At 40.8% G+C, this 27929-nt stretch overlaps 1 protein-coding gene across 1 annotated transcript; it reads left to right on the top strand.

Annotated features, from left to right (window-relative positions):
• Window positions 1–877: 877 nt before the first annotated feature.
• On the top strand, window positions 878–25435 carry EDNRB (endothelin receptor type B). Its single transcript, XM_042978748.1, has 8 exons — window positions 878–1062; window positions 1859–2388; window positions 18039–18151; window positions 18286–18490; window positions 20286–20435; window positions 20838–20971; window positions 21504–21612; window positions 23054–25435. Exons 2-8 carry the CDS (start codon window positions 1909–1911, stop codon window positions 23186–23188), a joined length of 1326 nt encoding a protein of 441 aa, XP_042834682.1. The 5' UTR covers window positions 878–1062; window positions 1859–1908; the 3' UTR covers window positions 23189–25435.
• Window positions 25436–27929: the final 2494 nt, after the last annotated feature.

Genomic DNA, 27929 nt, shown 5'->3' with positions numbered 1-27929 from the left:
CGGAATGGTTCCTCCTGGGCATAAACGTTACAGACTGAACAGGGATTTAGTTGGGTGGAGTCCAGCAGAGGAAGAGCCAGTGTGCATTGCACAGCCTATATCTGACCTGTTTCATACAATCTTCAGCTAAAACTGCCAGTCACCATTATTTCTCTCTACCCCCATAAAAAGGGAGTTCAAGAATAGATGGGCGGAAAGGATTTTATCGCTCTACCTGATAAAAGAAATCACCTTGAATTTGAATGGCAGCTTTCTGATTATTTATATGTACCCTATAGGTATCAAATCCCCCGACAGTATAACAGTGGGGTAAGACACCCCACCCCGAGGTGGCCTAACAAAACACTTGAGGGCATAGCAGGAAGAAAGAGTAGCCACTGCTAGAAAAAATGAAGAGGAATGCCAGTCCTCTCCCAGGGCAGCACCAGGGCTTGAGAAGAACGAATAGAGAGCTTTTCTGTGTTGGGAGCGATGTGGACTTGAAATCTGAGGGCAAACCAAACCCAGCAAAGAGCACAGCCCCCAGGTCCTCTACATCACCGCGGGATAGGTACTTAAAGGCCAGAGAAGTCGCCTTCCGCACTGAAAGTCCTGGTTGACTCGTTCAATACAGAACCCTGTTCTAGTCTGGTGCGTGGGAACTTGTCCTTGGTTTAGGCTGGTGGTTTGGAGAACCCAGAACGCTGACAAGCAGCAGGCTCTCGGACGCGTCCCCGGACGGGGACTGCCCTGGCCAGCGGGCAGCTCCTGCTGATGCTGTCCAGGCGTCGCCCAGGGGGAAAGGTTGCAGAGCGGTCGGAAGGCGCGGGAGGAGTCTGGCGGTGATTGATGGGGAAAGGACGAATGAATAAAAGTACTTGTCTCCGGACGGCAGAGACCTCGAGCAACTGTGGAGGTTACTTGGTCTGGCATTCCCTAGGCGTTTCCTCAGAGCCGGACCGCCCGGCCCTGAAGGGAGGCGTGCTCGCCCCCTAGAGCGGGCTGGAACCGACCTGCGAGCCGAGCGTCCCGGGAAGGAGGTCCCCGCTCATCGCTTTGCTCCCGGTGCTTCCCATTCGCGAGGTAAACATTCTGGCTTGGTGTTGAGTTAAAATTAGTGATTGAACCTTCTCCTGGGGCTTCAGCTTGGGTTGGGAGTTTGGGGATATCTACTTTTAAATCTAATTAAAGAAAAAAAAAAGACGCATAGATACAATGAATTAAAATGAGGTTGGAGTAAAGGAGAGCAAATAAAAGTTTGAAACCACTTAGAGGGGACAGACGCTTCGAAGTTCATGCTGACACTCCCCCAAGTCGGACGAGTTGTGTGGGTCAGCCGGCGCACTCCGGCGGGCGCCGGGGCGATCCGAGCGCAGGCGGCTGGGGAGTTGTGGCTTCCACCGCCGGAAGGAGTCTTGACGACGTTCAGACACCGGGTGTCCGCGTTCCCTGCGGAGCAAAATGCAGAGGTTGGCATATGCCCTTGGCCTCTGGGTGCCTTGGTCCCCCCAGTCCCCACGCACCCTTAGCCAGAACTTCTGTGCTTCCCCGGGACGCACCAAAGAGCTCAAAGCTAAGCCCTAGACACCCATCCTTCTCTCTCTGGCACACCCCTTCCAGAATGCCCCGCCCCACTGCGAGTCACTAATCCCCCGGGGGAACGCAAGGGAGAAAAAAAGCACAGGGAAAGCTGGTTCGGGAAGGACAGTCGAGCGACTCAGGAGTGTCACGCGCGCCGGTTTAGCACTGGCGCGCAAACTTGAGTTACATTTGCGCGCGGACGCTCGCCGCGCGGCTGCGCTCTGCGCTAGCGGTTTGCAGGGGCGTGGCTGGGGCAGCTGCCCCAAGCTTCCAGTCTTTCTTCCCTGCGGTTCTCCAGACTCAGAGCTGCACAGCGGCCACCCGACGCCCACTGGAGCAGGCAGCAGCATGCGGCCGCCGCCAAGCTTGCGCGGACGCGCCCTGCTGGCGCTGGTCATCGCCTGCGGCGTGGCGGGGGTCCAGGGAGAAGAGAGGGGATTCCCATCGACCAGGGCCACTCTGCCACTTCCGGGACCCGGAGAGATAATGACGCCCCCCGCCGAGGTTTCCTGGCCGAAGGATCCCAACGCCAGCTTGCCGTCGACTTCTGCACCCCCGCAGATGCCTAAAGCAGGGAGAACAACCGGAGCCCGGCCACGCTCGCCTCCTCCGTGCGAGAGATCCATTGAGATCAAGGAGACTTTCAAGTATATCAACACGGTGGTGTCCTGTCTAGTGTTCGTGCTGGGCATCATCGGAAATTCCACACTGCTGAGAATCATTTACAAGAACAAGTGCATGCGAAACGGCCCTAATATCTTGATAGCCAGCCTGGCTCTGGGAGACCTGCTACACATCATCATTGACATCCCCATCACTGTCTACAAGGTAAAGGGCCAATTTTGACGGGAGGGTGCCTAGGTAGGAGGAGGAAGACAGAAGAGCCTTTGGGGGATGCTTACTCTAGAAGATCCATAGCCTCCTAAAAGTCAGCTAGCATTGGAAACAAATTCCCTACTGGTCTTCAGTAACCTTAGGCTAAGCCTCGAGCAAGTATAATCCCCACACCAGCAGGATCAGCATCACTTGGGAGGGAACATGTTAGAAAAGACATTTTATGGCCCCACCTCAGACCTACTGATTTCAGAAACTCTGAGATAGAGCCCAGTAGTATGTATTTTTAACACGCCCTCCATGTGATGAGGATGAACTGTAAACTCTGAGAACCACTGGTCCTGAAGTATTTAGTCCCTAAGCCTAGGTCATTGGGCCCACTGTCTCTAAAAAAAAAAAAAAAAATGTGGTCCACAGATTGGCAGGACCGATGTCACCAGAGACCCGGTTAGAACTGCAACTCCAGCTGAGACTTACAAAAGCAGAATCTGCATCTTTAGATACCTAGGCGATTCACATGCACACCAACCTTGGGAAGCATTTTTGTGGAGGGCCCTAAAAGTAGAGGAGCTGGAATTGGGTTTTTTAGGAAACAAATGGGCTAGAAGAAAGAGACCAGATTAGAGTACACCAACACGCTTCACCTGCTGTGAATGACTGAACTGCACCTGCTCTTTAGTGCATGTCTACAGCGGGCCAAGCCCTGGAAAGGATGGGTTACTTCCCTTTACTACTTTTGACAGCCCGCAAGTAGGTATTTCTCCATTTTACAGATGATCGACAAGATGTTCGAGGCCTCACAGTTAGTAAGAGATGGAGGTGGGATTCAAGCCCAAATCTGTCAGGTCCAAAGTACAAGCTGTACCCCCATCGATTACCTTGAGAACAAACCAAAGAGCACTCAGCGTGAAGTCTCTAAATTGTTTCAGCTGCTAACGTTAATTGTGATTACCACAGGGAACCGGGCACAGAGAGCTAGGGCAGGACATAAACCCCCGCACTATTTGACTCCAGGTTGTTTTGGAACTCTAGACACATCCCGACATCTCTGGGCCTTAGTTTCCTCAACTCTACAATGAGGCTGTTAGTGCCCAGCTACTGGGGTATTGTGGTGTTAAGAAAAAGAGCCTGGGTGAAAGAGCCAGAAAATTTTTAAAGCCCATGCAAGGATCTAAAACTCTGCTTACCCATCATGATCAGCAGTAGAAAGTCACACATAAGAACAGAACCAAAGTGTAAGGAAAAGGGAATGTGCTTTGGGAATTTGCCTGAAGCTAATCCAGGGCTCAGTACAAGGGGGAAAATGTGGCATGGAGGCTGAGAAGGGGTGATAGGGGATGTTTTGATCTTTGTGGCAGGAAGCACCATGAGACATGCCTTTAATCCTAATCCAAATAACCATACTTTAAGGGAATTCTAGCAATTTCTGAAGTTTAGATATAGGATTCGGATTAAGATCCAGGCTCTGGAAGGAAACACTCCCACAAATGCGGGATAAAATAGAAGAAATCCTAAAATGCTGCATGGCAACTTGTTCTCATGAAGTCTGAGTGTTTCCTGGGAGAGGTGCAATCGAAAATGGTCCCTTAGATGCAGTCACAGTTCTGTTAGAGCCAGAAGTGATGCGCTTACTTCTTAAGCAGCCCCAACGACCAACTCTTACTGTTCCAATTTGACAAAAGAATTTCAATTCAATTCATCAAAACTAACTTGAGAAACTGTAGAGTGGATGTTGCAAAATATTTAAATGAGTGAAATAAAAAGCCTTCTGAAAAGGGAGATTACAATCCAGTTTTGCTAGGCTTGCATAGAATTGTGTGAAAGGTCTCCTTGGGGAGGACTTTCTTACTTTCTTACTTTCTCTGATCACATGATTACATTTGATAAACCAGAGAATATCTGACTCCCGGGGTGGGGAGCGTGGAGGGCACACAGTTTTTACTTTCATTTCAATTTTCTTTACGATTTCCCTAGGAAATTACATCATTTTGCCTGAAGCCATTCAATCTGTTAAAACTGTGCTTTTACTTCTGAAGTAAACAGTCATTACAAATCTGGCCCCCCAGTCATCTATATTGGTCATAAACACATCCATCACAAAGAATAAGGTCCCATTGCCAAGTTTGCCAAAGTGGAATGCTACATAGTAGCTTTTAGTTTATTTTTATCTTGCATGTAAACATGTGTCGCTTGAAGCATAATATAATAATAATGGCTGCCATTTATTATGCACTAGGTTCTTGGTCGGTATCACTAAATCACTGCAGCAAACCCCAGGGAGGAGGTACTGTTGTCATCCCTGTTTTACAGGAAAACTCCGTGTTGGACAGGTGAGGAAGTAACTTGCCCAATGTTGCACCACTGGACAGTGGTGAAACTAGGGCTTGGACCCAGGCTATCTGGGCCCTAGAACCCGGAAGGTTCTAAGTCTTCCTAGACCTGGGGCCTTCCCTGTCCCTCTGCACTGAGTGAGCTCAGACCCAGCATTCCCTTCTCTCACATGCAGTATTCTTAGAACCTCATTTGCGTGCCCTGGTGGGATTACAGGACACGCTGCCACACGGCAGGGTGCTTGGTAAACATTTCCAGCTTTAATCTGAGTCATGTGAAGATTTCTATCTCCTGAAATTCCCCTTCAGATGATCTGTAGTACATAATATGGATAATATCACTGTTATTTTAAAGACTTTATTTTACAAAAAACACCCAATTCAGACTAGTTAAAAGCCATTTATTCTCCTAAATAATTGTGATGCCATATAAGTAAGTTATTTTTTTTTTTTAAAGAGAGAAACATAGGGCACAAGTGAGCGAGGGGCAGACAGAGAGAGAGAGAGAGAAGCGGGGCTCACCAGAAGCAGGGCTCAAGCTCACCCGAAGTGAGGTTTGTGCTCCCCTGAGGTGGGAGTCAAACTCACAAACTGTGAGATCATGACCCGAGCCAACATCAAATGCTTAACCAACTGAGCCACCCAGGTACCCAACCATATAAGTAAGTTTTTTTTTTTTGTTTTTTTTTTTTAAATTTTATTTATTTATTTATTTATTTTTTGGGGGACAGAGAGAGACAGAGCATGAACAGGGGAGGGGCAGAGAGACAGGGAGACACAGAATCGGAAACAGGCTCCAGGCTCCGAGCCATCAGCCCAGAGCCTGACGCGGGGCTCGAACTCACGGACCGCGAGATCGTGACCTGGCTGAAGTCGGACGCTTAACCGACTGCGCCACCCAGGCGCCCCATGTTTTTAAAAATGCATTTAGAAGCTCAGCATAATCAGGTATTATACTTAACACAAAGTAATTTAAGTGAATTATGAATGCCATTTAAACTTATCCTAAACTGGGAGACTTTAATCTCTAAACCAATGATTTCTAATTTTTTTTTATGTTTATTTATTTTTAAGAGAGAGAGAGACAGAGAGAGAGCGCAAGCAGGGGAGGGGAAGAGAGAGAGGAAGACACAGAATCCAAAGCAGGCTCCAGGCTCTGAGCTGTAGACACAGAACCCGACATGGGGCTCGAACTCACGAACCCTGAGATCATGACCTGAGCTGAAGTCGGATGCTTAACCAACTGAGCCACCCAGGCACCCCTAAACTAATGATCTCTAATTTTGTTTTTGTGGGATATTACAATTATCTTTCAGGATCCATTTAATTGTATATATTATATACAATTGACATACAATTAATATGATATAATAATTATAATATATTAAAATGCAAAAAAAGTCATTCATGCATACACACACACAACATTTGCAATTTCATAGAGCCCACCTAACCCATCTGTTGGCACACCCAAGGGACATCAATGTGAATCTATTACATTAATCTGGAGGTCAGTAAATCTAGCATTCAAAAAAGTTGACAAACCCAAAATGTCATAGTCTCTGATACTGCTGTAGAATGGGACAGGACTTCACAGGGAGGTGCCGACAACCCTTAGGATATAGATCTGTTCTACCTCAAGAGACAAGGTCTCTGGAAACTTTCAGGTAAAATCAGTCCTCTCACCAGGTATCCTATGGCTGAGAGGAAATCCTATGATGAAGGCCACAGAGGTATCATAGGAAACCCAGACAAAGGAAACTGTTGAAGTACTTCACATATGCATATTCATGTAAATATGCTGAAAAGAAGAATCTGGCTTATCCTTCCCAGCAGTGTCTGCTAAGGCTCTAACATGTTACATTATGTAAGTCCATCCAGATGAAAATGGAAAAGGCAGTCATCCAAAGTGGATATTTTTACTTCTTATGTTGCTCTATGTGCATAAACCTCCACTTACCGATCAGAAAATTATAACTTTTATATGTATCTTTATATCTCTGTGCACAGGTGTATACACATATAAACACATATAAATAGACCGGTAAATAGCATTTGGCACAGTGCCTGGCACCTAGTAAGAAAAAAATAAATGTGTGTGTGTGTGTGTGTATGTGTAAGAATGAAAATTTGGGCTTTTTTTTTTCAGCTTTGCCATTATAAATGTGACTACAAGTAATAGATTCATACAAATGGCTTTGCACACATGTGTGACTATATCTGAAAATTTCTAGAACTACAATTACTAAATCAAAGGGTATGTGCATTTGTGATTTTGATAGATGTCTCTATTTTATGCCCCAAAGTTATGGTTGTACTCTTAGCTTGGGTCACTATTTTATATAACATCTCCATACATATATGCATGTATTAATGTCTATCTCTAGTATATACATGGATCACCATGCCAATATTTACATGGTCTATATACATGTACCTGAACCAAAAGCCAGTATTTATAAGTATATGATGTGAGGATGAACCTCTTCTTATTCACAGGCTAGTTGTGTCCTTCCTTGTATAGACTGCGGTGAATGGGGTAACCAATATGTCTGTTGCCTACGAGAACCTATCTGACTAGTAAGTTGCGGTAGCACTGATGTCAAAGCTGTCCCAGCTGTGTACAAACAGCAAAGCAGGGGTATACTTCTGGATGCCGTGAAGGTTTTATGTTGTTGGTGGCCGATTGGTTGGTTAGTTAGTTCGTTTGGCTTCGTTTGGTTTAGCAGTGATATTTAACAAAGGTTGGTGGCAAGTTCAAGTTAAAATTTACTTAACTTCTTTTAACTTCTCAAGCAATTAAAAATTCTTGAGCAAATAATGAGTTTTTAAATTATCTCTGGATTTCATTTAACAATTTCACTTTCAGTGCTATATGGGCATGGGTAACTGAGCTAATACAGTTAATTCTCAAATGTAACTTCCTTTATGTGTAAGCAAACTGCATTTGCAAACAAATCTGCTTGTGAACTGGAAGACAGGTTATCGGTATGGACATTGGTTTGATAAGGATCCACATGTAATCAGATGTCCAGCGGTGGTGGAGTGCCTTTGAATGGCTTTGCTGTTAAGATTTCGTAAGCTACTATTAGAGGCAAAGAGCCTGCCTTCATAGTTCTGAAAGGCAAAATCGCTGATCTTTAATGTTTAACTAGTTAAGGTAGGGTATACCTGACATTTAAATGCTGGCATGTAAAAATGTGGAGTTGCTTCACTGAACCCACAAATGAGTTTTGAGTGAAGTGACCTTGTCAGGTAATCAGACATTTTCTGCTTATGACACCCTATCTTTCTGAACAAACTTAACCTTCCTCACTTCCAAACTTAGACTACTTCTAGTAATTAACAAGTTTATGTGCAATTGACTAGTTTCATAGTTATAAGTAAAAGTTACTGGAACTCCATCAGATTTAACTTTTGAAGTTATAATTGTCTGATCGGTAAGTGGAGGTTTATGCACATAGAGCAACATAAGAAGTAAAAATATCATTGGATAGGGGAGTCTGATTTCTTCCCAGATAATAATACTCCTCATCTCCAGTTAGGTAACTGAGATATTTTACTAACATTTTATAATATTTAGAGATATTCTAGTGGCAGAAGCTCTTTGAACCCAAAATGGAACCTAGATATGTTGAGATTCATTTATTTAAAGCAAAAAAAAAAAAAAAAAAAGAAAAAAAATTAAGGAGCACCAATTAAGCACATGTAAGGTGTTAGCTTTTAAAAAGTATTAATAGGCTATTAGCTCTGAATGACCTAGAATCAACTAACAGATAAAACTAATACCCCAACACCCACCTAGTGTCGTGCCTGCAACAGTCAGTACCAGACAGATGCTTGTGGACAAAAGATGTTACACATAAAACATAAGGACAGTGGGGCTTTGATAATCATAATTTTTATAACTGTTCAGATGAAAAAGAAGGGTGAAGTTGTTCCTCTTCCTGTATGAGAACATTGGCCATAGTTACATAATAGGTCAATAGCATAATTCAAATAATCCAGAAACTCAAGAGTTCACATTCCCAATTTATTGTTCCACACGTGGATTCCTGTGACAAAATGGTTGGCAAACTCTTGGCCTTGGGCAATGAAAGATTCGCTAGGTTAACTCTATAGTCCTTGCGTTTGCTTTTGATCTGCCACTGGCCACTCCATAAATCCAAGCCTCTTAAAATGTCATGGCAATGTTACTTTCAATATGCCCAGGCTTATCTATCAAAGGCTCTACATTTTTTCTTTGCTCACTTTAAATGAGTTGTTCAGGATGAAGATATTTCCATAGGTATACAAGAGGATGACATAGCCAAGACCCTGTTGTCTCAAGGCCAGGGAGCCACGTGCTTCATTTTGCGAAGAAAAACCATATAAGGTGATCTATGTGTGGCTAATATGCTATAGTTGATTATTTTTAGAGAAACATGACAAATGCTAATAAATGATTAAGTGCTTCAAAGGGTGTTGACAGATAAAGCCTGAGCTTAAATAAGATTCAAGATGTAATTTATGATGTGAAACAATCTCTTTCAAGACTTTGATGAGGTTGGTTACGTTTGGGAGGCAGCTGAGTGTGGTGTATTGGGTACATCTTACCCAACAACTTCTCTAATTTTAGACTTCTGTCCTTTCCTCTTGCCAGTGCTTTTATTTTAGAGATTGATTACTTCTCTTTCCCCCTACAGACCCTCTGGGGAAAATGTAAACGAAGAAAATAGCCCAAGTGTGGTGGTAGAAGAGCAAGAAAGAGGCTCATGCTTGAGTCAGAAATTTATTAGCAAAGTTGACAGAGAATTTGTCGAGCAATTCTCTGTCCCTAAGACTCACAGCCACTTTCATGCCCCCTGATTTGTGTCCTCTCTCTACTTCTGTCCTCTTTAGCTCAATTGTAGTTTCCAGAAAGGAGGAAAACTATCCTCTGGATGTTTATGTTGTACATATCTTTCTTCCCCCTCGCTCAGTGTTTTCAAACTATTTTAAAGGGCTTTGAGATTGCATGGTAATCAAATGTCTTCTCATAGTAGCTTACCAGTGTCCCAAAGATATTTTCTGGATAGAATTAGGTTTAGGTAAGACATGAGATGATTTAATAAGATTTGTTGACTTCATGAAGTTTCAGAGTCTCTTTCTGAGCCGCGAGACCATCGGCTTGTAATTCTGACATTTTTCACGTGTCACAGTGATCATAGAAGATACAGTTCAGCTACATGAATCAAAAAATCTACTAGGTCTGTAAACAGCATTTCTTAATGCTCTTAGTTGGACTCTTCAGAATATGTAACATGTCAGTGAGTTTTTAAGCACAAACTGTGCATGTATTCTTAAATTCGAATAATAGGAGAGTAGCAATCTATTTATTGACCTGTTACAGACTTGGAAATAGATTTCATTGTAACACTAGCAGAGAATATATTTAAAGTAAACTTAAATTTCTCCTAAGATATATTTTTTTAAGCTTTTCTTTTTGCTTCTGGAGATTTTGTTTCAGGAAACTCCATTCACCTTCATGGAGTCAATGTTGTATTTAAGCAAGTCATAGGAATGTTTCCAGAGCAGGAAAAACCCTCTGTTCTGCGGGTGTGCACGCAACAGATTCTTGGAGACAGAACCTCTGTCTCCCCCAACTCCAGGGGGCGTTGTTCACACTGTGGTCTGTTGAAGTGTCACCCCTGGGGTTATGCTGGCATTATTTCTGACCCACATATTTCTAATCCTCACGACCTAATTTTTAGGTGATTAAGTGCATTTTAATGGATGCAGAATGGAACTTGTAATTGATACCTGTCCCCAAGGGCACAGGTACGACATACGTCAAGAAAATATTTTCTGTGTACCTGACCAGCAGCTTACCTTAAATTCTGTCCATACGTACAATTAAAAAAGAAATGAAAATCCCTTAATAAGCGTGCTCTATCTTTAAAATGCCAGTTCAAATGCAGAAAAATTCTTATCTGCTGCAGGAAACAGATAAAAACAGAAGAATACACCCTTTCCCAAAGCTGTGAAACACAACCACTCCATTATTTCCCTCTTTTGACTCTCACTGTAAAAACATTTCTATAATACCAGTCATTTGAAAGAAAGGTTCACACTTCATCACAGCCGTCTGGCAAAGTAACCCTGGTTGTTGTTGTAAATATATTGCTCACCCAGCCTTTTAAACAATCATGTCCTACAGCATCTCCATGCTTAGGCAGCCATCTCCACCAAATTTACAACTAAAGCTCCTGGTAGGATCCCGTTAGATATTGAGAAACAGTAAGTTCTGTTTTATGTCAGTCATTCCCTTGGCAGCTTTGAGTAGGAGCGACAGGATGGGAGAGGAACTTTTGCTTCTCACTTTTTCTAGCCTGTTCGGAAGGCGGAACTCCAAAAAGAGAAGAGCCAACCATCACCCCGCAATCCCTCAGGGCCCTGGCTCCATGTGTCAAGAAGATCTGATCCTCTGGAAAGAGGAAGGAAGGGCATGGAATAGACGATACAAAAACAAACAAACAAACAAACAAACAATAAATGCGTAGCCATCTCAGTTCTCTAAAGACTTTGTTCCAAATATGAGAACTGAAAGTTCATGACAATAGTTTTATCATAAGATTTCTGCCTTATGATTGCATTCATGCATTCATCCATTGCACACTCATTCACTGTTAATCAACAGGCATTTAATGAGTGACCACTGTGTGCCAGGCACTATGCTGGACATTAAAAATGTGATAGAGTATTCTGAAACACGTAAATAGTTAAAACTCAGTATATACTCTTGATTTAAAAAATAGGAAAAGAAAATGGTATATAAGGTTAATGAAGCGATTGGACATTTATTAGTGCAAGACGGTTAACTTTCAAATTTCCTGACTTTATGGGGCTTAATTCCTTTGGGCATTAACAGTGGTATGTATTAATAAGGTTTTCTCCATTTAATTTCTCAGGAATGTGATTTTTAATTAAAAAGATAAATGAAAAATGTAAATCTCCCAGTTGGAGAGATTTTGTAGGAATCATTAACAATACTTATAAAAAGGGGATATTTATTTCCTATTCATGCTATTTATCCTTTTAGAAATTAAGAAAAAATATATAATATAAAAATAATTGTTAAATGTAATAGAAAAATAATGTATTTGTATGCTATTGCCTTTTTCCTAAATTTTTTTTACACTTATTTATTTTTGAGAGACAGAGAGAGACAAAGCACAAGTGGGGGAGGGGCAGAGAGAGAAGGAGACACAGAATCCGAAGCAGGCAGCCCGATGCGGGGCTCGAACCCACAAACCATGAGATCGTGACCTGAGCCGAAGTCAGATGCTCAACCGACTGAGCCACCCAGGTGCCCCTGTATGCTATTGCCTTCTTTTCTTTCATAAACAGCCATTCCAACATAAAGTTATGCAGTCATGGTCATCCTTGAGTAGAAATCTTATAATCAGTACGATCACGTCTTTTTTCAGTCTAGTGTTGATTTACTTATTTGTTTTTATTCATACAAAAGAAACGCTCTCGGGAAGCAGTGTAAACCATAAGGGAAGGGAATGAGCACAAGCGTGGGCTATCATTTGTCGAATGGACACCACGCCGTAGGACCTAACAGTGTCAAAAGCTCTTGGTTGGTTGAGTCATCGCAATATGAAAACCAGTAACAGTTATGGGAGTAATTTCTAACTGGTTCACATTTAATTAGTGGTAGGTAATATATATTCAAACTTACTTTTAAGCAGAACCTAGACATTTAATTCCTGTGATAGGGACCAAGAAACAATACAGAACTCTAACATTGATTTTGCAATTAGAGAGACTTGTCTGATTGCGTGCTTGATTTGTTTTCAGTATTCAGATCTTGCCCTTAAGTTATCTAATTGAATGGAGTGAAGTCCAAAGAAAAAACTCAACATGAGGAATAAGAATGTGTTATTGCTGGGTTTAAAGTTAGAATTACTTCCTCTTGCAATAAAAAGAATCAATTTCCCCTACAAGAGGAAAGCTATACTGTTGTACTTCAAATTAGGTGTTGGATGTCAGGATTTTTGTCAACAAAGAGTGAAATAATTAATTTCCAGTTATCACAAAAATCTATAAGAACATTCTTTCACTGAAATTTAAAGATGGCACCTTGGTTGAGAGTGATGTTTGTTTTTAAATTTTAGTAAATCTTCCTTCACTTCCACTTGGGGTTTTGTTCACCGTTAAGCAAGGGGTTGATGTCTTTGCATTTTAAATAAGCTCCCAGCACTAAATTGCCCAAGACTTACTGGAAGCCGTGAAGACCAAGATGAGCATCAGAAGTGGGCATGGTTTCTGCCACTGGGTAGCTGGCTTCTCAGAGTCTCCACAAAGCCTTCTGGTTGGAGAGAGGCAGGGGTTGCCAAAGTCACCCTTCTCATTACAAAATAACAGAAGTGACAGTGGGCACTTTGTCTCTCATCTTTTGTGGCCTTCCAGGACCAGCAGCATTCGGGCCTGAATTAAAAGCCCACAAAGCCAAAAAAGCTGATGAAGGTTAATGCTCCCGGGTTTGCAGTTCCTTTCCCTTTGGAAGGGTAGATTAGAAAATTGTAAGCCCTCAGTTATGATTCGGTTTCTGACTATCTCTGTGTCGAACGTGAAGAGAATGGTTACAATTTTCAGTTTGTGTTTCCCTATCCCCTGTGATAACTTGGGTCAGAGGTTGAGCTGCAGGCCTCCCAGTGGTATGAAGAACAATCCTCCAATTTCTGGGCTGAGCCAAAAACAATAGTAACCTCAAAACAGGGCCTGGATTCAGTACAGGGCTCCTTTCCATTGGCCAGACTTCTTTCCCTTCAGTGGCCTGGACGCTCATTCATCTTGATTCATCTGATGCCTGCACCTAGGTGATCCTAATATTTGCATATCTGGAAATAGTTTGAGGCAAATAAGATATTTGGAAATATGTTAATTTTTGGATATTATGTGAATGAAATGGCTACGTGCTTAGGAGAGATTTTATTTTGCATCTAGATATTTTTACCATTGACACATAGGTATGGGTCAAAATGCGAATATTGATTTAATTCTAAACAATCTTTTTTCTATGGTCAGTTTCTCCAAAACGCTATATAGACTCTAAAATCAGACCATGTGGGTTCAAATGTGGATCGGTTACTTCAGTGAGTAATAAACCAAGTTACCAGGACAAGTAACCAAGTGAGTAAAGCAAGGACAGATATATTACTTGTCAAATGATGAATAGTAAATAACCCCAAAACTTAGTGGCTTGAAACAATAAACTTTTATTATCTCACACCTTGTCTGTGGCTCTAGAATTCAGGAACCGCTTAGCTGGGTGCTTCTGGTCCAGTGTCTCTCATGAGGGTGCAGTCAAGGTATTTGCCAAGGGCTTCAGTTTTCTGAAGATTTGCCTAAAGCTGGAGGAATCTCTCATTCATACAGCTGGTAAATTTGTGCTAGTCTCACCTTTTTTTCTTTTTTTTTTTTTTTTAACGTTTACTTATTCTCGAGAGAGAGACAGAGACAGAGTGTGAGTGGGGGAGGGTCCGAGAGAGGGGGAGACACAGAATCTGAAGCAGGCTCCAGGCTCTGAGCTGTCAGCACAGAGCCTGATGCGGGCCTCGAACTCACAAACTGTGAGGTCATGACCTGAGCCGAAGTCGGATGCTTAACCGACTGAGCCACCCAGGTGCCCCTGGCAAATTTTTGCTAGTCGTTTGCAGGAAGCCTAAGTTCCTCGCCATGCTGGCCTGCCCACAGACACTTGGGTGTCCTCCTGACATGGCACCTGGTCTCCTGAGAATGAGTGATCCACCAGACCACAAGGAGAAAGCCATATGCCTTTTGTGAACTAGTCTCTGACATCAAACATCATCCCTTTCACCACATTCTGTTCGTAGAAAGCAAATTGTTAAAGCCAACCCTCATTCAAGGAAAGGGAAACGAGGCTTCTTCACCTTGTGAAGGGAGGAGCAGCAAAGAATTTGTGGACGTATTTAAAACCAACACAGTATGTTAATAACCTTCTAAGTGCCTCAGTTTTCTTATCTGTAAAATGGGGATCAATAGTACTATGTCCTAGGATTTCTTCAGAGATGTCAATGATATGGTATGTGCAAAGTGCTTAGAATAATGCCTAACCCATTTGCAAGTGCCACCTAACTGTTAGTTTTGTTTTCTTTCTTTCTTTTTTTTTTTTTTTCCTGATACCTCTAAGAGCAATCAGAATTAGAAATATTGTCTGGATAATTCATAAGAAGCTGGTCTGGTAGAGTCCTTGGAACTGGTTGGAACTTTTTTATTCTTATGTTTCCAAGGGCAATTGGCGATTCCTTTAAAGTATCTTAAGTTCATAGCCGGTTCAGACCTAAGGCATCCTGAGTCTGATGAATGAGTCTGAATGGCTCCATCATTCATGTGACAAACCTCTTAGTTCCCTGACTCCTCGTGTCTTATATCCAAACCATAACAAATCCTCCCGGCTCCACCTTCAAATATAAAAATATATTTGGTCTGCAACCCATTCGTTCAGCCCCAGGTTACCACCGGGTCCAGCTGACCACAATCTCTCATCAAAGCTTCCTTTCTCGACCCCACATTCTATTCTACATTGAGCATCCACACTGATCTTTTTACTTATTTTTATTTTTTTAATGTTTACTTATTTTTGAGAGGGAGAGCACAAGCAGGGAGGGGCCGAGAGAAAGAGGGAAACAGAATCCCAAGCAAGCTCACACTGTCAGCACAGAGCTTGATGTGGGGCTCAAACTCACAAACTGTGAGATCACGACCTGAGCCCAAATCAAGAATCAGACACTTAACTGAGCCACCCAGGCTCCCCTGACAGTGATCTTCTTCATCCATAAATAAGACCATGCCATTTCCCTGTTTAAAAACGGACAATGTACTTCCTCGAAAATTATTCAGACGACTCCTTCTACAACATCATCTCTTAGACACTTGGCCTGGGTCTTGATAGACTTCTTTGTGTAAGGTCAGCACACTAGGCTTATTTTCTTACCCCGAGACCTTTGCACTTGCTCCTTCCTCTGCCCTGAATGCACTTTGCATGGCTCACTTTCTTACTGTAGTCAGATCCCTTACTCCTATGTTGCCTCTTCAGAAAGATGTTGCTTGGGAAGCTTATCAAGAAATTACTCCAAATCCCACTATACCCTCTTCATATAATGGCAATAACCGTATGACACCATATTAAATATTTGTGTGTGTTTTTTTATATGACTCCTTCACTAGCCTGTAATCTCTAGGAGAGCAGGGAGTTTGCCTTATTCACTGATATGCACCCTGTACTCAGAATGGTGTCTGGCATATAGTGAATGCTCAATAAATGCTTACTGAATGAATGAATGAATGAATGAACAAGCAGAATTCTGACCCAATTGACTAATCCAGAAGTCACAAGTAGTCTGATCTACAAATATATTTTTTTGATACAATGTTATTTGACAGTGTTTTTTTAAAAATATGAGTTAGGGGCTCCTGGGTGGCTCAGTTGGTTAAGCGGCCGACTTTGGCTCAGGTCATGATCTCGCGGTTCGTGAGTTCGAGCCCCGCGTCGGGCTCTGTGCTGACAGCTCAGAGCCTGGAGCCTGTTTCAGATTCTGTGTCTCCCTCTCTCTCTCACCCTCCCCTGTTCATGCTCTGTCTCAAAAATAAATAAACGTTTAAAAAAAATTTTTTAAATGAGTTAAAAACTTTTATAATTATGAGGTTTTATATAAAAATTCGATTTTTTTAGTTAAAATCAAGAGTTGTGTTTTGTTGTTGGTTTTTAATGTGGGATTCCTTGGCAAAAATCATATCATGGTCTTTAAGCAGCTTCCCCTTTTAGATGGGATTTACCCCACACCCTACCACTCTCTATTATCTTCCTGACACCAATGACTTCTTTACACCCGGCTTCTCTACCCCTCTGTGTTACCTGCCTGGCCCTGTAGATCTTCAGGACCTTAGATGAAGCATGTCTGTAGTAAGCTTGTCAACATCTGTCCTACATGTCAGAGTAACTTTTTGTATCTAACTTGGAAACGAAATTGGTCTCATGTTGGAGCTCGAAGTTGTATTCATACTAGACACACATTTCAGCCTTTGGTGCCATTTTGGAACAATCACACATCTTGACAGACTCCACAAAGAAAACTCCACTAAAGTGAAAGGACAGAAAGACTCAATTGTGTTTCAAAATAGTTTTCACTTTTGGAAGATTATTTTTTAAAACGTTTAAAAAAAAACATTGATTTGAAATACTTTTCTTTATTTTCAAAACCTCAGGAACATTCAATCCAGATGTTCACCTAAAGTGATTCATTAACCAGTGTGGGCACACCCAGTTGTCCTAAGAAAGAAATTAACTGGTTTTCACAAGAGATGGTTGTACATCTATTGTGAAAGCCGGAAGGAGAGAAATATATGTATAATAGCAAGAACTTATGTCTTTTTACTCATGGTAGAGCCAGTGCCTATATGTTTTAGGGGTTTGAATATGGCATTCACAACATGGCAGGAACTGAATTAGGCAGTTGCAGAGGCCATATTCTGCCTTATACTCTAGGGATTCAAGAGAGCAAAAACTAAACAAAACAAACAAGTAAATGTTATAATACATGCAATAGTTGTTGACAGGGGCTATGGATAAAAAGGAAAGTCAAGTAGGGTAAGAGAGACAGGAACCCGGCTAGTTACTGTACTAATAATGGGGTTAAAGTAGTTGAAAAGATGAGGTTTGAGCAAAATCTGAAGGAGGTAAGGGAGTTAGCCCAGTGGATCTGTGGGGAAAGAGCCTTCCAGAATAAGGAAACACCTAGAGTAAAGCCCTAACACAGCAGTGTGTCTAGGGTGTTCAAGGAGCAGTGTGCGTATTCCCGCTGAGTTTCTGGGCACTCAAGTTGACTACAGTAAAGTGGAAATATGCAAATACACATTTGCCATCTGTTTTTAACATTTATCATCTATATTTTGGTTTGGCCATGACCTGAGCATGTGAGACTCCATGACAGTAGAAGAGATGTTTTCAGTGCATCACATTCAGTTTTCCAAGGGGAACTTACAGGATCGGCCCCAGTTAGCCCCATGGTGGAGATTCTGATCCTAAGCTACTGTGTATGCATAACAAATTCTCCTGAACTGGCCGCATTTTCATTATTCCCAACCGCTCTCCTGATCCATATATCGAACACTGATGCTTTTCAAAGGAGTAATCCATGAGGAAAAGAAGAAGAACTGGAATTGGTTATCTAACTCTGCATGTTAATTACCGTCCACTAAGTAATGCAGTTCAGAGGGCACCGTGTGAAAATCTTGCTCACAGAGCTTCATGTCTTCTCAATGCAGCTGCTTGCTGAGGACTGGCCCTTTGGAGTTGAGATGTGTAAGCTGGTGCCTTTTATCCAGAAGGCCTCCGTGGGAATCACTGTGTTGAGTCTATGTGCTCTAAGTATTGACAGGTAAGAGCGTATATTTAAGCCAGGTATATCCTGAACACTATACTAGTGATTGCTATGTTACTTAGAAACTAAACTATGTAATTCAATAAAAGCAGGCTCTGCAGCTTGACAAATAATTCTATTTTGTACTTCAGATATCGAGCCGTTGCTTCTTGGAGTCGAATTAAAGGAATCGGGGTTCCAAAATGGACAGCAGTCGAAATTGTTTTAATTTGGGTGGTCTCTGTGGTTCTGGCAGTCCCTGAAGCCGTGGGTTTTGATATGATAACCATTGACTACAAAGGACGTTACCTGCGAATCTGCTTGCTTCGTCCCACTCAGAAAACAGCCTTCATGCAGGTGAATTTTACCTTTTCCTTTCCTTTCCGTTCTTGCCTTATAAATATTTAGCTACTTTCTGCCTGATCTTCCCTTCTTGGGAAGCTATTGATTTATGACTGTCCTTGGCATAAATTAAGAGTGTAAGCCTCTGGACCGGGGGGCTAACGGTGACTAATGACCCATGCTGCGGAAAGCTAGGTCACTACTTCCACAAAAATTCCCTGGTGTTCAGGGATACAGATAAAGCAAGTTCACATGAGAGGATCGATTTGGACGTATAGCTTTTCTACTCATCTCCTCCATGAGGACTGCCAACTACTACATATTCCTCATAAGACAACACAGCAGCCATCAGAGGGAGTGGGTGGTTCAGTGAGTGATCCAGTAGGAGATGCCCGGATATGGAAGGATTCTGAATGGCAAGCCTGCCCTCTGTCTAAAGGGAAAGCTGCCATTGCAAAGAATTTTTTGTCTTGGCCATTTATTCAAGAACGTTGAATCAGGAAACGGGGGGAAATGGCAATGCTGGTATTTGAAGACAGATCTTGAGTATAAAAGACTGTTCCCAACAGAATGGATTAAGAGGTGTTAATGCAGGTGTCACCAATGGTTATTTTCTATTTCACATATAAGAAGACTATATACAACTTTAGGGATTATATGTATCCCGGTAATTAAAAGAAAAAAGAAGTGGGGCGCCTGGGTGGCTCAGTCGGTTAAGCGTCCGAGTTTGGCTCAGGTCATGATCTCGTGATTCATGGATTCGAGCCCCCCCCCCCCCCCCCCCCGGTCAGGCTCCATGCTGACAGCTCAGAGCCTGGAGCCTGCTTCAGATTCTGTGTCTCCTTCTCTCTCTGCCCCTCCCCTGCTCATGCTCTGTCTGTCTCTGTCTCTCAACAATAAATAAATGTTAAAAAAAAATTTTTTTAAGAAAAAAGAGGGACATTAATGTGAAATTGAGAATGAGATTGCTATCTTCTTGTGTCTTATTAGTTAAAAGGAAAAAGTTTTCTGCATAGATTACATAAATTCTGCTCCAACACAGTTGGAAAAAAAGATAGAGCAGAAATAAAGTAAAAAAAAAAAAAAAAAAAAAAAAAGCCTAAGTCATAAGCAGCTTTGATTTTCTAATTGATAAGTGAGATTCATACATTTCTTAGCTAAATAATTAATGCAGACCTTTCCACATCTATTTTTGTCTGGGAAACACACTTGTTAAAAAGTGAATGCTTTAAGAGACTGTTAAAAACTGAGAACAAACTGAGGGTTGATGGGGGGTGGGAGGGAGGGCAGGGTGGGTGATGGGTATTGAGGAGGGCACCTTTTGGGATGAGCACTGGGTGTTGTATGGAAACCAATTTGACAGTAAATTTCATATATTAAAAAAAAAAAAAAAAAGTGAATGCTTCCCTTAAACACTAGGATGTCTTCACATATTCAGATATGGTATTTCACAGAAAGAGTACCTTAAGAATGTTTTTGCTTAAGGATAATTTGCTTATGTGAAGGCAAAAATATTTGAATTACCAAATATTTTTAATTTTGCCCAACTGCCTAAATTTTTGAGCAGAATTATAGCACACTGCCTTAGAGAATTGAAATGCCCTTTAAGGAATGTTTGTTATACTTAGTATAAGTATTTAGTTATTTGTTCAGTAGATGTGGCCTGAAATATTCTATATAGTGTTTAGGAAATGTATCTACTTTAGAAGTAGATGAGTATGTTGTTGTTGTTTTTTTTAATTTAACGTGTGGTGTAGAAGATGTTTTTTACAGAGGAATGTTAACTCATAGAATTTTCTCTTCTCCATAGTTTTACAAGACAGCTAAAGATTGGTGGCTATTTAGTTTCTATTTCTGCTTGCCATTGGCCATCACTGCATTTTTTTATACCCTGATGACCTGTGAAATGTTGAGAAAGAAGAGTGGCATGCAGATTGCTTTAAATGACCACTTAAAGCAGGTAAGAAAATAGAAATATGTGCTGACTCACGATTATAATTATGAATAAGAAAATTATTACAATGACAACAAATTAAAATTATTATACACTAGACCATACTTCCATTCTCTTGCTTCCAGTATTTTTGAAAATACAAAGAATATTTTTTATATTATCTATCGAGAGATAATTCTGTTCTACGTAATCTAAAAAGATCTAGAAAGATCCATTACCTTTTTAAGGTGAATCTCTAGTCACTTTACTTCTAATTCACATCAACTATTCGACTTAAAGCTTGATGTTCTGAATTTGTACAAATGCCACTGGCTTTTTGTAAACAATATTAAATATTCTGTTTGGGAAGTGGGAACACTATGATTATCTGAATCCTCTATTTAGTCCCTGACTATGGTTTTATTACAGAGACGGGAAGTGGCCAAAACGGTCTTTTGCCTGGTCCTCGTCTTTGCCCTGTGCTGGCTTCCCCTTCACCTCAGCAGGATTTTGAAGCTCACTCTTTATGATCAGAATGATCCTAATAGATGTGAACTTTTGAGGTAAGAAAAGTAAACTACACCGATTCTTGTAGGTAAACGCCATTCAGAAGGTTTTTTCCACTGGTCCCTTGCAGAGACAGAGTACCATTTTGCTAGTCTTTAGGGAGCAGTTACGATTTTCACTTTTCCCCCTTCACTCCTGTTGTAGAGGAAGGAATAAAGCAGACTAATAAGAACACTGAGAATCGAGAAGCAGAGCTCTCTCCATTCGATCGTAAAATGATCGAAATGTTGAGTGGGTGGCACGATTGAAAATATAAGCTCCGATTCTCCTTGGCACTTTGCAAAGCCTTCTCAGCCAGCCTCATCACTTCCGAATGAGATTTTATTGTCAAAGAGAGAATTGGGCATGGGAGGGAGGGGCATGATGACAGAGAGAGACAGAGAGAGAGAGAGAGAGATCATTATGAGCAAAGACTAGTGATAAAGTCAAACTATTGTATATGAGTAATGTTTTTCCCCCAAAACTCAAGAGTTTGCAAGGAATATAGGCTTAAAGCAACAAAGACATGTTTTGGAATATTTCTTACAGCTTTTTGTTGGTGTTGGACTACATTGGCATCAACATGGCCTCCCTGAATTCCTGCATTAATCCTATAGCTCTGTATTTGGTGAGCAAAAGATTCAAAAACTGCTTTAAGGTGAGAGTATTTCAAAATAAAAAAGCTCTTTTTTAGCCTGGCATCAAATATAACCTTTCCAAACGATTCAGATTTATATCTAAAGAGATTTAGTCAATTATTTTACAGTATTCCCTTGCGTTACATCACAGATAATTTTTTAAAATATGACTTCTGCTCAAAACTCACTCTACTTGATTTCTGCCTATAAATCCTCATCAAGCACTCCCTTCTGCCTCAACCAATCAGTTGTACTTGGAGAAATGCTCAGAAAGTTAACAAAAAGGACATGCATTGATGTCTGACAGGTGTCATATGATAAGAGCTAAACATGAGTTAAATGCCTTGTTCCCATTTTCAGTAGGTTTTGGAATAAGGCAGCATGGCTTGGATTATAACTAACTTAGTATCTTTTTCATATGGGACATGAGAATAGCAAGTCTAATGGAGACATGTAATTCAGGTTCTACCTCCTCTTTGCCACCTTGCTTGTAGAGCAGAGTTGTGCTACTTGATGTGGAATATGTGTATTATTCTTCGTTTGGCCACTTGCATTGTAACATCCATCCATTCATTCACTCCTTCGACAATCTAATATGAATGACATATTCCCTTCCCTTACATGGGAATGATCCATTTGTCCCTGGTAGCTCATTACTGGAAAGAACTCAGCTTCCTCAAAACATCTAAATCAGTCTTAAGTTCTTTGCCCACTCATAAGCTCATGAATTGTAGAGCTAGAAGAGAACGTTCATCAAGATCGACTCCCTCTTTTTAGAGAACAGAAAACAATGGACCTCCCAGTTCCTTATGCATACAGATCCTCAGAAAGCAAACAGTATGAACAAAGTTTGGGGATTTAAAAAAAATCCAAGAAAAGAAATTGGATGGATCAAACCGAGACATTAATGTACTTTCTAAGTTCATTGTGTGACGGTATTAAAAAGGCCCACGAGCATAACACGTGGCTGACAAAAACATCAATACAACATTAAATTCACTGACATAGAAAGCAGGCTACAGAGTAGTACATATAGTACAATTTTATTAAGATAACACACTCATGCACACATGCACATATACGGTCGTGTGTTTATATGTATGGTGTGTGGTAATATTTCTACTTGCATAGGAAGAAGTCTTGAGTTATATATTTATCAAATATTAAGAGAATTTCTCAAGTAAGCAAGAGTATATATCAAGAATGAGTGCTTTTCCCTTTTAATTTTAATGAAAACGTGAGTTTTAGTGATATACATTTCTTTCCCTGTATTTTCTAGTATAAAAAACTATCATATACTACTTGTGTAATTATATGCTGTTAAAGGGAAGAATAAGACAGCATAGAAAGGAAGTGGCCAAGAACTCCCGATCATGCCCAGACAGTCAGAACCCTAGAAAGTAGGAAGAGTCATGACAGTAACTGATGTGAACGGCTAACGAGTTACTTTGCTCTGTACAGTCATGCCTATGCTGCTGGTGCCAGTCATTTGAAGAAAAACAGTCCTTGGAGGAAAAGCAGTCATGCCTGAAGTTCAAAGCTAATGATCACGGATATGACAACTTCCGCTCCAGTAATAAATACAGCTCATCTTAGGAGAAGGAATAGTCACTTAATTTCATTTTCTTTATTGTGGACAGAAGTCACTAAAACAAGGAGGCGTTTGCCAAAACAAAACAACTGTGTGCTTGCACAAAACAATGTAAAAGTGTGAGAGTGATTATTTTCTTAACACTCACAGTGACCCATGACTCTCTATGAGCTATTTATTGCCTGAGAAAACAAAAGCCTTGAGAATTAAGAAAGCCTCCTCGTGAAAGCACTTAATTTTACACAGCCAGCACTCCAGTGTAGCTCTTAATAACTTCCAGTACATTCCTGCACCGCTTAGGTTTAGGTTGAACTCACTCTGAATTCCTGTTCAAGAGGTTTATGTTTTAAATTCATGTGAATCTGATATAAAGGAAAATTGTGTCACTGTAAAATGGAATCTTTGGATAAAGTTTAAATGACTCAATTTAAAATTTTAAAAAATCCTTTAAAAGAAACTTTTCTTAATTCATGGTGTCAAACCATTGGCTGGACTATAAAATGTGAAAGCAAGTTTAGCTGGTGTATCTTTTTTTTTTTTTTTTCACATTAGAAACATAATTAAAGGATCAGGAGGTAGCATCAGAGAGATTGAGGTTTTTGAAAATCATTCATCTTTCTCCATTCAGATAAGGCCAAATGTCACAAAGGGAAGGAGAGAGAAGGTTTGGAATGCTTTCCCAAAAGACTGCTTTGAAGTCTCCTACTCATGTATTCTGCGAAGAAAATGCTACCTATGATTTTTTTTCAAGATTATTACAATATTCTCCTTTCACTACTATAGTTGAAACACTATTGGTTTATTTTGTCATCTGCAAGTACTTAGCTACAATTATAGGACATGCAGATGATTCAACAAAGGGCCAGCCCCAGCGTTTAGTACCTTTACAATGGAGAGATGCCAGTAACCACCTAAGGGACAGGACGTGAGTTGCCTGGAGCAGGGCCCACAGGGCGCAGGAGAAAGCAGGGTCCTCTCCCACCTGCTGCAGTCAAAATGGTCTCTGGCGTAGGGGTAATGTGATAATTAAAACACTGTTTTTTGAAATCACACAAATTAACCAATTTAACAACTACTTGTAAAGCTTATTACTAATTTTTATATCATTTTTATAAATAACTAATAAAAAACCGTTTTTGATGTGGTGCTTTTTTGTCACATACAGGCAAAAGTGCTTTTGGGGACTGTAAGGACCTCTTTGTGCATTCTTTCTTTGTGCCTAATTCTTTCATCTCCCCAGCAAAGCGCCTTAGGTTAACTTGGGATGATATGTGTGTGAAAATATGTACAAGAGAGAACGGAAGAGAGAGGAAATGAGGTGGGGTGGGAGGAAACCCACAGGGACGGATTCCCATTCTTAGCCTGACGTTCGTCATTGCCCCGTCACATCAATGCAAAAGGTCCTGATTCTGTTCCAGCAAAACACAGTGCAATGTTCTCAGAGTGACTGCAGGAATAAATTGGGCCCAAGAGCTTTAACTCTGTCTTAAAATATAGCAGAGTTTCTACTTTTTTTTTTTTTTTCCTTTAGTAACCCTGGGCCACGTGCTGGAAATGAGCTAGCAATGTTGTTTTCTGCCAGCATCTAATGTGACAATACAGCAAACCAAAACCCCAAGATGTGACCAAAAAGAAATGACAATAATTAATTCACATGCCACATGGATTCTATTTACAGATCACTCACGGTCTTGTTTATTAGTTTCTTCCCAATCACTTTCTCACACACTTGTCAACACAAAAGACATTTCAAACTTTGGATTTTAAATTAACTTTGGATAACTAATATATTTTTTATTCCCACTTAAGTTTTAGCTCATTTTTATTCCCATGTACTGAGTTTTGGTTCTTCCTCCTCATTTACATCCCAATACCCTTTCCTTTTCCATATCAGACTGTGGTCTGTAATCATCTTGCCAAATTTTGAAACCGCACGCAAAGAGTATGTACATGGACTATTTATAACGAAATTGCTTTCAGTAGCTTTTCTAAAAATGTTTGATTTGAAAATGTTAACATCTGATAAAAGTTGGTAAGAAGCAAATATGATTTCTGGACATAATTAAAACCAATATGGCCAAAGGAATTCAGGTTGTAGCAAAACATGGGTATGCTGTAGTTAACTCTATAAAATTGTAATATAAACATGTAAAATAATTATGTATTTTGTCTTCTTGTGGTCACTTAAAGTGGCAACTACTGTAGTTGCTGATTTCTTATTATGTAAACAAAATCAATAAAAAGTTAAATTGTTTAAAAAAGAAAGACCAGCTTATTTTTCACTGCGCAGGCAATAATTCATTAAATACCAATTGATTAAGTGTTTAAAGGTTATACAAATGTTATGGGTAGACATTATTTATGTTAAGCATACAATGATCATGGAAGGATAAGAGTTGTTAAATTTCTGGTCTCCAGGCTGCATTATTGTTGTGTTTTATTGTTGTGAATAACCAGATATACACACAAGTTATTCAATTTTCCAAGGCTGATGATCTGGTTGATAGTTTGCGATGGCCCCTCCTGTCTTCCTATCCCTGGTTGCCTGCCTTTGGAGCATTTCACTGGTTACTAATTATTGGACCAAAGGTCAAAGGGGAAAGGTTGAAATGAGCTTTTGGGATTACTCGCTTCATTTCACAAGCTTCTTTTCAGTGTTTGCTATGTGTGAAGTAGGATGAAATTAATAAAATGCAAGTTTCCTATTGATAGGAGACAGAAGTAATAAAAAATTTTAATACAAGGCAAAATGAAATGAGTACTGAGTAACCACAAACTCACTGCCCTCAAGGCTCATGTGTTGTGTCTCTTAGCACATGATCCCTTTCTCTCTCTGACCAAAATAACCAAGAATTAGCATTTACTCTTTTCCCATACAATGATGTTAAACCCAGCCTAGTGTTCCAGACCCTTCTGAGTGATCCCTGACCTTTGCTGGATTTCAGCTGCCTAATCTCAGCTGAGCATTTGAGATATAGGTGTCCAGAGTTCCAGGGGCTATGTGAGAAGTACAGGAAGAGCAAACATAAGTGTTACTCTCCTTAAGCCGTCACCAACAAGATCCTACCTTCTCTTGAACAGTCACTTGTCAAGTTACAATAATAATAATAATGCATGCACAACTTATTATAGAGAGTAGGCAGAATAAATATAATTTAGATTCTTGGAAGAAAATCAAAAGATGGAAATGGCTAGAAATCCAAACAACGCAGAGGCCAAGCTCTTTATAAGAGCAATGATTCTGAATGACTTGCTTTTGGTCATTTGTCATCCTCAGAAATGACAACATTAAGTAATCAACAGACTGAATAAATATACCCAAATTGGTAAATCCCACTGGACACTTCCAGGATTCAAGGTTCATGTGAGCACAGGGAATAAATGCATCATGTTAAGAAGGCAGCATGTGTAATGGAAAAATCACCAAAGGGAAGGAAGGAAGGAAGGAAGGAAGGAAGGAAAGGAGGGAGGGACAAAGGAAGGAAAGGAGGGAGGAAGGAAGGAAGGAAGGAAGGAAGGAAGGAAGGAAAAATATGTCCTTAGTTGTTTTGACAATGTGACCTCAAGTCAATGAACATCTCAGAGCCTCAGTTTAATTATCTTAGGTTAATGTTATTAAAAATATATATTAATATCCCCAGTCTAATTCTTTTATCAAATCAACAAATTTCTAGTGTACTTACTATATAATTTCAGTGTAACCTCTAACATATAGGCATACACAAATGCAGAAGACATAATCCCTGCCTTTTAGATATTTACAGTCTAATAAGGGAGACAAGCAAACAAGGCAGCTAACAAGTTATAGGTACTGGTATATAGGGAAACTCACGGGAAGAGTCAGTTACTTGACCTTAAAGGAAGTTTGTCAAAGAGTCCATGGCACAGCTGGCTAAATGTCAAGTGGGAGAACCAAAAGGGGTAAAGCAACATGGCCAGTTCAGGGAAAGGGCCTGAGTCCTAGCAGGCTGAGGGAGAGCCATGAGAGGTAGGGCTGCAGAGATAGGCAAGCCGGTGGGGAGCGGCCGTGTTCTACGTAGTGGGGCTTGCCCTCCCCCGTGACCAGTGTTTCTCAAATGTCTGAGGACTGCACACCACAGGCTCATCTGGGATGTCTTGTTTACAATACAGATTCCTGGCCTCCAACTTGGATTCCTACAATCAGAACCTCTGAGGTGAGGCCCAGAAGTATTTAATTTAACAAAGACTTCAAATAGCTCTTATGGACCTAAACTTGGGGAAGTCTAGAGTGTAGATATTTGCAAAGCCCTGAGTATTTTAAACAAGGAATAACAAAATGAGTTCGGTGTTTGTAAGACTACTTTGGAAGCAGTGTGGAGCAGGATCAGAGGACTACAAGGCAGAAAGTAGTGAGACTGGATAAACAGCTCCTGCAACTGACAGGTCAAAAAGCTGAGGGTCTGAGACAGGAAATGTGTGGGGATGGTAGAAACAGGTCTGGTCTGTCGAAAAGATAGTCATCCAGACACACTGACCAGGTTGATGTGGAAATAAAGCTCAATTTAGAGGTTTCTGGCTGGAATGATCATGAACTTAGATCAGAGATCAGCACACTATGGCTCAGGGTCAAATCCAGCCTGCTGGCCTGTATTTGTAAGTAAAGTTTTATTGGAACACAGTCACACCCATTTGTTTACATATGGACTATAGTTGCCTTTCACGACAACAGCACAGTTGGGTAGTTGTAGCAGAAACCCTACGGCCCACAAAGGCTAAAATATTTAC

Source organism: Panthera tigris, chromosome A1 (assembly GCF_018350195.1).
Source record: "Panthera tigris isolate Pti1 chromosome A1, P.tigris_Pti1_mat1.1, whole genome shotgun sequence".
NCBI lineage: Eukaryota > Metazoa > Chordata > Mammalia > Carnivora > Felidae > Panthera > Panthera tigris.
The sequence above is the reverse complement of the archived record's forward strand: the minus strand, read 5'-3'. Positions and strand labels throughout refer to the sequence as shown.